The following is a 12,419-nucleotide window of genomic DNA, read 5'->3' as shown; positions in this document are numbered from 1 at the left end:
TCCATGAAAAAATATTACTTTTTATGCTAAGAATATTACTTTTTATTGTAAATATCGGTAAGGTTGACCCGTATCACAGATAAAGATTTGTGAGACCATCTCACAAGAGACATACTCTAACTTTAACACTCAACCAATTTTATTTTTAGAAAAATTAAATAAACTAATTAAATATTATATTTCTTTTTTAGTAAGTAATTTGGGCAAGAAATTACTTAAAATAGCAAAATGTATTTTTGAATGATTTACTTCATACTGAACGTTGCAATCATTTGTATTTTAAATTTATTTATACTTTTTTTAATTAAATTGATTGATATAATCAATAAAAAAAAATTTAATATAGTTTATGTTTTCAATAGAATTTAGTTTCAATTTAAGTTAAAAAATAAAAAAACATATAATAAATAAATTACATTTGAATTAATATAAAAATTAATTAAATTCAAAATTGAATTAAAATAACGACTTTGTTGATCATCGTAGCTTTTGGCTCAGTTGATAAGTTCTTAATCCTAATATTATTTAATTACGTACGTTGATTAAAAAATGTAATTTTGATAACAAATATAATAATTAAAAAAAAAAAGGAATTTATGAAAACATGCAACAAGATGAAGAAAGGATGTAGAATAAATGAAGCACGTTAAAAAAAAGGATGAAATATTAACACGATGTAGAGGTTTGAATCTCTAGCACAAAATAAGTTGAAAGGATTGCTTTTAATTTTCTGAATGTACGTACTATTTGTGGAGTTTTTCTGTTTGATTTCCCGCTGATGCATGAGAAGAATAACGTTAGATTTTCCGAAAACCGTGAGAAAGTATCATTTGTCCATGGATTTTAACCACGTTTAGTCCATCCAATTAAGCTTCACTTTTCTGTCAGCTCAAATGGTCGAAACATCGGACGCCAAAATGCTATACATCTCCTCCAAAACCCAGAAAAAATCCGTTTCCTGGACGAAACGAAAACTCTAAAAGCTCACGCCATTACAATGGGTCCAATGCCAATGCAAGAACCTGTTTTTGTTACCAACAGAATCATCTCGATGTATGATGTATCTCTGGGAGATACTTTCATGGCTCGCACGCTGGTCGACGAAATGACTGAAAGAAATGTTGTATCGTATAATACTTTGATAGGCTCGTACAGTCGGGATGGGTTTTTGCTGGAAGCCTGGGAACTGCTTTCTGAAATGAGAAAATGTAATCTGAAGTCTACACAATTCACGTTTGGCAGTTTATTATCGTGTCATTCCTTGGATGTCTTGGAAGGGATGCAGTTGCAGGAGCAGACTGGGTTACTTTGGATTGAACCTTTTTCTGGAACGTCGTTACTGGGAATGTATGGGAGGAATGAATCTCTACATGAAGCTATTGCTATATTTGAATTCATGCCTCAAAAGAACTTAGTGACCTGGAATAATATGATATCTGTATTTGGACATATGGGTTTCTCTGAATATTGCATGTTTATGTTATCTGAGATGATGAGGAGTAAGATGGAATTGTCTCCGCTCACTTTCGTCAATGTTTTATCTTGTTTTCAAGATGGTGACATGGACATGAGACGGCTAATACATGGGATCTGATGAAGCATGGATTGAATACTGTTGTTTCTGTTTCTAATTGTCTGATTAGTATGTATGCAAAGTGTGCCGACACATGCTTGGCAGAGAAAATGTTTGAGGAGGCTTCTGTTAGGGCTATTGTTTACTCGAACACTTTAATTGGGGCAATGAAAAGTTGTGGTGGACGGAACAAAGCACTGAATATCTAACTTTAAATGCGCACTACTGAATTATTGCCGAATGAGACGACTTTTGTGTATGTTTTTAGGCCATGTTTAAAACTGCACGCTACTTCATTCGGGGAATTCATCAATGCCAAGATGATAAAGAGAAGATTTGAATCTAGTGTGTGTGCTGGTACTTCTTTGGTTGATTTTTACGCGACATGTGATAAATTGGAAGAGGCACACATTTGTTTTGTTGGAATAAAGGAGAAGAATTTGGTTTCATGGAACTCACTTATCCTGGGATATTCAAACAGAGGTTCTTTTGTCGCAGTTAGGCTGCTTCGAGAAATGATTCATACTGGCCATCGGCCTAATGAGTCATCGTTTTCTATCATTGTTAAATCATCATTGCCGTTAGAGCTGCTTCAACTTCACTCGGTGATGATCATGCATTATGCTCTCTAATCAGCTCATATGCCAAGAATGGTCTGTTATCTGAAGCCTTTACTTTTTTTGAGCATGACAACACTACACTTCCTGTTGCTTCATCAAATGTAATTGCATGGATTTACAACCGAACCAGCCAGTATGATAAAACTCAAGAGTTATATGCTATGATGCAGGATCCTGACACCATTTCTTGGAATACTTTGATCGCTTCTTGTTCCAGGAATGGAGATTATAAAGAGGCTTTTGGCCTTTTTCACCATATGCGTAATTCCCAAGTCTTTCCTGACAACTACACTTACGTTAGCCTCTTCAGTGTTTGCACCAAATTGTGCAACATTGCTCTTGGCAGTTCTCTGCATGGCCTTATCATGAAGACTGATTTTACAATATGTGACTTTTCTCTGCAACGTCATGATCAATATGTATGGGAAATGTGGGAGCCTCGAGAGATTGGTTATGATCTTTAACGATATGGTGGAGAGGAACATCATTTCTTGGACAGCTCTTATATCCGCCCTTGCACAGCATGGTCACACAAATGAAGCATTAGAAAGATCTGAAGAGATGGAGAGAAACGGTTTCAAGCCCAACAGGGTTGCTTTTCTCGCTGTCTTCTCAGCTTGTAGACAAGTTGGATTTGTGAAAGAAGGGATGACATCGTTTAACGAAATGAAATCGAAGTATGGTGTTGAACCAGAAATGGATCACTATCTCCTGAATGTCGCGATCGATCTACCGGCCAAACATGGGCATCTGAAAGAAGCTGAGCAACTGATTCTGGGGATGCCTATCCTTCCAAGTAGGTGTGTTCATCGGTCGGTTCAGTTCGGTTTTCGGTTTTTTATTTCGGTTTTAGAAATATATAATCCGATATTCGAACCATTTTTCTTCGGTTCGGTTCGGTTCGGTTTTCTACCAAAATGGTTCGGTTATTTCGGTCGGTTAATTCGGTTTTGGTATAATTATTTAAATTAATAATATAAATATATTGTAAAATATAATATGTTAACTTTCTACATGTTTTCTAAGTAAAATATTTAAATATAATGTCTAAATTAGTTAAACAAACAACAATCAACTAAAAATTGTCCAAAATAGTTTTTCTTTCACTAAATATCATATCAAAATATATAATATAAATAAAAATATAAAAAAATTATTAATTTAATGAAATTTTGGTTTTTTCGTTTTTGACGTATATAATCCGAAATCGAACCAAATAAACTTCGGTTTTAACATTTATATTCGAATTACAAAATTCGGATTTTGGTTCGGTTCGGTTCGGTGTTCGGTTTTTTCGGTTTGAATTTTCGATGTTGTCGGTTTTATCTGAAATTTGATCACCCCTACTTCCGAGTGCCCTAATATGGCGTTAGCTTTCTTGAAGGATGCAAGAAACAAACCAACATGGGAGGTCTTGTTGTTGGAGTATAACCTTAAGTTTACACCCAACATTTTCCATTTTTTTTACGATTGACTTTTCGTTTTATATTATATTATGAATAACTAAATATCTTGCTAATTTAAGTTGCAATTTTTAATATTGTTGTTAATATTTTATAAAATTTAATCATTTGACTGAAGTCAAAATTTTATGTTGAATTGAGTTGAACTATAAAAAAATGACTAATATTTGACTTAATTCAATTTGTTTGTTGTCCTTATCTATCAACATAATGGTTAAGCAAAATCCCACAATTCTTGGTCGAGTTTGTAATTCTATAAACAAAATTCCATCTTATTAACAAAAAAAAATATTATTTCAACCCTAAAAACCCGTTAGACATTTTTCTCTCGAGAGTGTTGGGAGGGTACGGATCTTTATTGATGAGAAAAATCAACCATATTTATATTTATAATTTTTATCATGAATTATCCAAATAGAATATTCGTCTCACAAAATTGACTCGCTAGATCTTCGTGTTTATTTTTTTCAGTTGCGAGAGAGCGAGAGTTACAAAATCAGACTCTCGTAAGTAATTTTTTAATTGGAAGATCTTGACAATCAAAATCCGAGTAAAATTTGGACAAACTCCAAGTTCGAAATGACCATAGTGATCCTGTCGGAACCGAACTATGCACTCGATCGGATCATATCAAAACCCGAATCATCCGATCCGCACATCTCGGGGTAAGTGAAGAAAAATCCAGTAAAACCTTTTACAGATGAACCCGGTCCAGTGGAAGGATAAGTTTAGCAAAACCGGAAACCACAGCTGGAAAGTGGCAATTTGTTTACACGCGCCACCCTGCGCAACTGATGAAAAATAACTATTCAGTGCAAGAACCATTACAGCTCCGACAGCACATCAATCTCGGTCGTCAAAATCATCTTCACAACTAAAATGAGGCAATCCTAGCCCTTAAAAAAAAGCCTGTCGCGTGAACATCTTTTCAACTCCTCCTATCCAACCACCACCTCACTTCTCTCTCCAAAGATAAGAGTGGAAACCGAGATTTCAGACAAGGATTGTACTTCTTTGCAAGGTATGATTTCCAGACCTAATATCTCTGTATTGTTCTTACTTGTTTCTTGCGTGTGTATTTAGTACGTAGCGACTTAGTTGGGAGAGAGATGAAGTGTGCCTGTATGAGATATACTTGATGAGTTGAAGAATTTGATAGTGTTCTGGGGAAAGCGGATTTTGACAAAATGTTGAGTAGGGGAGATGAAGGGTCTAAAGAGGAGGAAAAGTTGGGTGAGCGTAAGGTTTACTCGAGAAAGTCGTTTAAAGGGTTGAAAAATAATAAAACCAGTAGTAATTCAACTAGAGAACCGCCAAAAGCTCTAGCTGTTGTTCCTGAAGGGTTGAATTCACTGAAAAGATTAGGCAACTCTAGTTTCGATGCGGGATCAGACAATTTTTCGGGGCTGAATAGGGATGGGTTGCCTGGGAAGGGTGGGGTTTTGAGGCAGGAAGATAGGGTTTGGATAAGTCTGTCTATCAAGTCGAAATCTGAGGCACTTGAGCTGAGGAGAAAACTGGAGGGTGAAAGGGATATGATACGAAGTTTAATGAGGAAGATCGAGGCGAATGAGGGAGAAAAGGATTCACGCGCCTATGGTATTAGTGGTGGAAATAAAGTAACGGAGGGTGTGGGACCAACTAACACGTCCAAGCCGTTGAAACAGTTGAGTGTGTCGGTAATTGAGAATAGCAAAGGGGGAAGCGAGAGTGTAGAGAAAGAGAAGAGGACGCCCAAGGCAAATCAAATGTATAGAAATTCAGAGTTCTTGCTCGCAAAGGATAAGTTTCCTCCACCAGAAAATAACAAGAAATTGATGTCTAGTGGGAAGAAAGGAGGAACTAGCGATACGGGGCACAAATCCGTGTCCGCGAAGTTTCCGAAGCAAATACTTAAAAGTTGTAATGCGCTGTTAGAAAGATTGATGAAGCACAAGCATGGTTGGGTGTTTAATACCCCGGTTGACGCAGCTGGCCTTGGTTTGCACGACTATTTTGAAATTATAAAAAAACCCATGGACCTTGGTACTGTGAAAACCAGGCTAAATCAGAGTTGGTACAAGTCTCCTGTAGAATTTGCCGAGGATGTAAGACTTACATTTCAAAATGCGATGACATATAACCCAAAAGAACAAGATGTTTATGTGATGGCTGAACAGTTGGCCCAGCTGTTTGAGGACAAATGGGTTCTCATAGAGGCTGATTACATGCGTGAGTTGAAGCTTGCTGTGGATTTTGATGTGGGGTCTCCTGCACCTATCCCGCGGAAGGCTTCTCAACAGTCAAAACTAGCACCCGATAAGAAAAGAACTCTAGATAGATCAGAATCAATTACCTATTCTGCTGAGCCTAAACGAAAACGTGTGAACGCTGCTCAATCTGGTAAGGTTACTACTCCAAAGAAACCTAAGGCAAAAGATCCGAATAAAAGGGAGATGACATATGATGAAAAGCAAAAACTTAGCATAAATTTGCAGAGTCTACCTTCTGAGAAGCTTGAGAATGTTGTTCACATTATAAGGAAGAGGAATCCCTCGGTTTCACAGCAAGACGACGAGATCGAGGTTGACATAGACTGTGTTGATACTGAAACACTTTGGGAGCTTGATAGGTTTATTACCAATTACAAGAAGAGTTTGAGCAAAAACAAGAGACAGGCTGAATCTTTAAATCAATCAATCGCTGGTCCAGAGCGAAACACCCAAGAAAAGGTAACTCACTCGTATCTTGCAAGTGTTGCATATCTTATTTTGGATGTTATTAATGCATATTTATTTTTCTCTTTTTCCTAGATCCCTGCTTCCGTTGTTACAGAAACACTAAAAGAAAGTAGAAAAGGTAAAAAATTTAGCGTGTAAACATTATTTCATATACATATAGTTGATTATTGTCCAATTATTATTTTATTTCTTATCTTATTGACAAGTAGATGAAAAGAAAGTAGCCACACCTCCAGCTCAACTAGAAGAGCTTGGAGGAAATGATAAAAATCAAGGAGCAAGTAGCTCTAGTGCTAGTTCAGGATCTTCATCCAGTGGTATTCTTTGACATTTACCTTTTTTCTTTCTTAAATAAAATTTTCGACCAGTTATGGTTAATTTAGAATAGTTTTTTCACAATTATTATGGAAGCCTAGTGCACCCTGCTTATGAATATTATGCTTTACAGACTCTGATGGCAAAAGTTCTTCCGGATCTGACAGTGGTCGGTCGCCAACGGAGTGAGCCGAGGTAGAATAGTTTCTTATTTAGATCCTGTGAGAAGTCACTCTCTCTGACTTGGTGCTTATCTTCTGCTAGAAGACAATTGTTTCCTTTAGTTTCTCGATTTTGAGAACTCAAAGCGTGGTCTATGTTGTGCCTTAGCATGTCAGAATTTTTACTAATTAGCATCCACGTGCCTATGTGAATGTTACGACCCCGAAATGATTTAGCAAAGAAATAACTAAGGAGACAAGCAAATAAGAAGGAAATCAACGTAATAGAGTTTAATACATATGATATGCTATATTTTCCCAGAGTTGGCTCTGTTCAAGGAATTTTACTTCCTTCAATTCCCTAGAAAAGTTAGTTTAACAAGAGAAAACAGAGTAATCGACAACCCCAACTCTAACCAACTCCTTTCTTTTTATAATTCATTTTTCCCGTTTCCCAAGCTACGACTTCTAAAATTCTCTTCGTTACTAGCCGCTGATTTTGGCCCAATACCTTTAGGTCTGTAACAGTGAACAAGTGGTGTTGTCCCACCATTTTCATACTTAGCAAGTTATGTGCTGCAGCGGGATATACCATAAATGTCATCTTGTTTTCATTATGGTACATCGTCCATGTGGGCTAAACTAACAAAATCTTTTGGTCCATGCAAAATATGATTTAGCAGTAATTGACCATTCAATATCGGCACCATGCCTTCACTTTCAGATTTCACCAGACAGAACTTACGCCTTTGGATCCTAACTAGTCAATTCTAGATCACACATCCAAATTGCGTTGCCGTTTTTCTATGAGATTGGTTAAAAGGATGCATTGTTGATCAATCAATCATATTATCTTTTTCAAAAGAAACCGGGAAGCTATTTGGCAAGTTTTATCTGTTTCTTTCTGGAATGTATCCTCTTGATAAGGCTAAAATGGTTTTGGTATGGGGAAATGATGGTTTTAGGACAAAAACACCGTGATAGAATTGTGAAGAGTGGAAAATCAGACGTGTTTTTGAGGCACGCAAGAGACGCAACATATCACACATTTCCTGTTAATGTTACTTTGAACTCAAAGTATACCCAATTACAAAGTATAGATTATTCTGTTTGCTGTTGAATTTTATTTACTTGCACTATTTGTGGTTTCCGTCTTCTTATTTTTATGTTACTTTTACTCAGTCAGATACTTGTTATATTCTCTTGAAATGGAGTTTCAGTTGTCAAATATGTCTGGTGCTGGGTCCTGTAGTTCTATTTTTTAGTCCGACTTTGAGTTTGAGTCGATGAACGAAGATTATTTGGTTCTCATGTAAAAGGTTCCCTGAGAGCTTAAGGCACTACTTTTATATTTCAATTCGTAGCCGACTGAATAGTAGATAAAAAGAGGCTCTCTTTGATGTCAATCATTATAAGGAGCATTAGAAAAACTTGGATGAAATTTATTTACCGGAGATTATGTTATCCTTTTATTAAATTTACATTGACATCTTCCGAGTTGGCACATACAAGCTCACTTTTCTGAGTTCAAGTTACTTCCGAACCAATGGAAGAAAAATATCGTAGCTTTCTTATTTTGAGGTTACTCCATTTTATTTGTTGTGAAAGACATGTTTTTACCCTTTAGTCATTTCGAATGACCCATAGTAATTCTATACGACACCCATCATATGAAACCTCAAGGGGAACCATTTAGCCCAAAAGGAGGTTAGAATCTTGGTTTACCACAAAAATTGATCAGGCATAAATATTTATGAAATCCTTTAAATTATTGATACTTCGAATAAATAATATATGGTACTTGATGTTTGATCTGATGGTCACTGATCCACTGTTGTGGTAAATGTATTATCTATATACCTATAAAAGTGTTGATCATGAGCTTTATTTTTCAATCATGAAAAGATAAAAATGACTTCCTTATCAATACAAATCTAAATCTAAAAACTCAATAAGGACATATATGTAACATTCTAAATGTTGCAAAGGCAAAAATGAAATATTAAAATTTTATATTTATTCCACCTAATATATAATTAATACCTAATGAATTATCACTACAATATACATTGATTGCAGTAATGTATATCACTTTAAGAATAAAAAATCAATAATATGATAATATAAAGTTTAATATTAACATATTTTATGGGTTTTTTAATTAAGAATTGAAAGTAAAGAATTTAATAAATTATTTAGGAGAATTTATATCGATAATTATGAATGTTAATATATTAATAATATCATAAAATATGAATCTTTTAGAAGAATTCAGAGAGTTTAGCTATGATAAGGAAATTAAAGATTTTAGTAGCATTTTTAAAAATAAATTATATATCAGACAAATTTATAAATTTAATACATAAAATTTGGTAGTATTTGAAACATTTACTAAGATTGTTTAAGATTTAGATATTAAGGGTCTAAAGACAAACCCGATCTTGGTTCTCAAGAACACTATAACCAAAATCAGAACTAAAATATTTTTTTGGTTTCAAATCCAAAATCGGCTCTCATAATATATAAATTTTAAGGCATAATTGTTAAACAATTAGCTTCACTATCTCACATTTTGTATAGCTATTTTATTTGATATTAAAAAAAATGGTTCATAGTAACATTTTTTTACAAAAAAAATTTATATATCAGATAAATTTATAAATTCAATACAAAAAATTTGGTAGTACAAGATCTTTTGATTTATAAATTTCAATTTCTGTATATGTTTTTTAATTATTTATGAAATTTTAAGAAAATAAAAAATCAATAATAAGAAGATAAAAAATTCTACATTCAAGTAAGTGACCAAATATGACATAATTTTACTATGTTGTACAACTCTAAAACTTAAAAAGCGGATTTCAAATGCTTAATATTACAACCTATTTGATATAAAAAATGGATCATCGAAAACTAATAGTTTGAAATATCCAACGAATATACGTAAATAAAAACTAAGCACGCACAAATACATGAAAAAATATAACAATGATTCGTTTTTGAAGGTTTGATGAAAAATATAAATTATATATTTTTTTAATAATTCTTCATTAACTAATATATATGGAAATTATTTCATTGTAAAAAAATTATATATTTGCATCTATTTTTTCTTTCAATTGAGATAATGATTATTCATATGAAAATTTATGATGTAATATATATATGATTTTGATTTTGATTTTAAAAGATAGTAAAAATTCAAAAAATATATGAAAATTTGAAAAAAAGAATTGTCATAACAAATGTATATGTTGAAGTTATGATTATTTTATTAAATTGTATAACTAAAAAATTACGTGCATTTGATCGTCAAATCAATCATGAATCAAAATCCTAAATATATAATGTATGAAAAGAGATATTAATGTGCAATTCTACTGTAAAAACAATATATGACATAATCATTATAATAAATATATTTATAATTATCATTGATTAATATTTGTCAAAATATTAAAGTTTTTACACATGATATTTTAATATTTTATTTAATTATTTTGAAATCAAACTAACTAATTCAACAAATAAAAAAATAACATTTTCATGAAAGTTTATTTTTTTTTGGTTATATTTCAAAATTTAATGATGAAAATCTTAAAATTTGTATTCAATAATTATTGTATGAGTTTATTTGATATTTTCCAAAAAAATCTTATCCGAATGTATCTTTCATTACATATGTTGATTTATTATTTTAAAATTGTATTTAACAAGAAATTAATAGCCATCAATATTAATCTACAAAAGATAGATTCTGATATAAAATTAATTATCTGTGATATAAGAATTCTAAAAACAAAAGGTAAAAAAATTCCATGTTGAATATTATTTAAATCGAATATTATGGGTTTTTAATCAATATTATTATTTCATTAGTTTTGATATCGTTTTGATGAGTTAGTCACGAAGATTTTAAATTAATAATTATTTGTTTTTAGTGTGTTTCACTTATGTAAATTATGATTTATGCGTTGATAAAATCCATAATTTGGTTGATATTTAATTTATTCTGCTTTATACATGGTGTCTGTATATATATATATTTTTAAAAATTTGTTTCAATTTATTTCGTTCTATATATTATGTTCATTATCATTTATTATATAACATAAAATCAACGGCTTGAATTTTAATTTGGGAAACAATTTTGAAAGTAAGTTTATAAGTTTTTAATTAATTTACTCATCTAATATGACAAGAGATTAAATCATGAAAAATAAAAAAATAATTCAAATTGTTTTTTTAGAAAATTAAATTTTTTAATTTTTATTATATAATTGGTATTTGGTTGGGTCGTACTTATTTCATGCTAGTACTTGGAAAAATAATAAAATTAAAATAAAATGGTCTCATTTCCCGGTCTTATATAATTATTTTATCGTGTCCAATGGTAACTTGTGTAGTGATCTAATGGGTCTATATGTTTTAAAAGGTCCCTAATTTAATGCAATGCATTCGAGTTTAACATCTCTGCCGAACAATTTGCACAAATCATGGAATGACTGTATTTCATGTTCTCCCTCCCTCTCTCTCTCTTTCTCTCTGTTTCTGTCTGTGTGTGAGTAGCTGTGATGGTATTTTGTGGAGATGAAGAAAGGAGGAAAGGGAAAAGGAAGAGAAAAAGGCAACAAAATAGTTAGCCCGTTTGTATGCTGTGGGATACACTTTGTGATGCACAACGATCACGTGTTTTATTTGAGTTGGGTCATTGCTACCGTCTATAATATGTTCTATCCGACACAAATGCGTGGTGTGTAAATAGCAGGGTGTAGCATAAATTATGAACTCTACCCCATTATAATTGTGTATTTCTCAGACTAGAGATTCTTACGTACTTCCTAGTTGAATGATTTATCTTGTTTCACGTCAACTTGCAGATCGCATGAATCTCAACAATGACAATGGGGAGTTTCAACTTCTAGCAACAGTAAGTGTATGATTGATTCAAAATTTGCAGTCCTCCACTTGGAGTATTCATACTTTATTTTGATTTACCGAATTAGTGCAATGCATGGGTAGATGACTGTCATAGACGTCGAGATTAGATGTATATTAACCGTAGTTGTAAGATGTGCTCGTCGAGTAGTTTTGTACATTGCTGACAAAAAAAACTAGTCAGTTTGGATAGTTTTCCCTGGTCCCTAAATGTCAGTCGATGTAACAAACTAGTAATGGCGTCCTGCTTTCTTTTACTCAAACGACCATCAAGGCATCCTCTGTATAAAATGTGTACAGGATGGTGTCATTCTTTAAGCTTTCTGAATGTGGCTATCCTATTTCATCCTATTAACAAACAATTAACAAACAATGAGTTTTAGTCGTTCATCCCTAGACATTAGGATCTTGAAGAGGTAGCTCTAAACTTAGTATTTTACGTAGAGATAAATTTGATTTGAGAAAAGATTTGATACGTAAACTAATATTTAAAGAATGTCGGAGGTCGTCGGAAGTTTTTTGAATTTCTGAAATTTGATTTGATTTTTTCTTTTATGATTATGAATGTTTTCATTTGAGAATAAAAAAAGTCAGAGATTTTTAGCATTTAATAACCTATGAAAATTTGA

At 32.7% G+C, this 12,419-nt stretch overlaps 1 protein-coding gene and 1 pseudogene across 2 annotated transcripts; both read left to right on the top strand.

Moving 5' to 3' along the window:
• Positions 1–778: 778 nt before the first annotated feature.
• On the top strand, positions 779–3,624 carry LOC140959396 (pentatricopeptide repeat-containing protein At3g58590-like; annotated as a pseudogene).
• Positions 3,625–4,338: 714 nt separating this feature from the next.
• LOC140959155 (transcription factor GTE4-like) lies at positions 4,339–12,089 on the top strand. 2 transcript variants are annotated; one of them, XR_012171930.1, is made up of 5 exons: positions 4,339–6,367; positions 6,449–6,494; positions 6,586–6,693; positions 6,825–6,964; positions 7,000–7,805. XR_012171930.1 is itself a non-coding variant. In XM_073416952.1 (5 exons), exons 1-4 carry the CDS (start codon positions 4,844–4,846, stop codon positions 6,878–6,880), a joined length of 1,734 nt encoding a protein of 577 aa, XP_073273053.1. In that variant the 5' UTR covers positions 4,340–4,843; the 3' UTR covers positions 6,881–6,886; positions 11,733–12,089. The 2 variants fall into 2 exon arrangements, 1 of the variants encoding a protein (XP_073273053.1); XM_073416952.1 differs by lacking the exon at positions 7,000–7,805 and adding an exon at positions 11,733–12,089 and having other exon boundaries at positions 4,340–6,367; positions 6,825–6,886.
• The last annotated feature ends 330 nt before the right edge of the window (positions 12,090–12,419 follow it).

Source organism: Primulina huaijiensis, chromosome 15 (genome assembly GCF_012295235.1).
Source record: "Primulina huaijiensis isolate GDHJ02 chromosome 15, ASM1229523v2, whole genome shotgun sequence".
Lineage (NCBI taxonomy): Eukaryota > Viridiplantae > Streptophyta > Magnoliopsida > Lamiales > Gesneriaceae > Primulina > Primulina huaijiensis.
The sequence above is the reverse complement of the archived record's forward strand: the minus strand, read 5'-3'. Positions and strand labels throughout refer to the sequence as shown.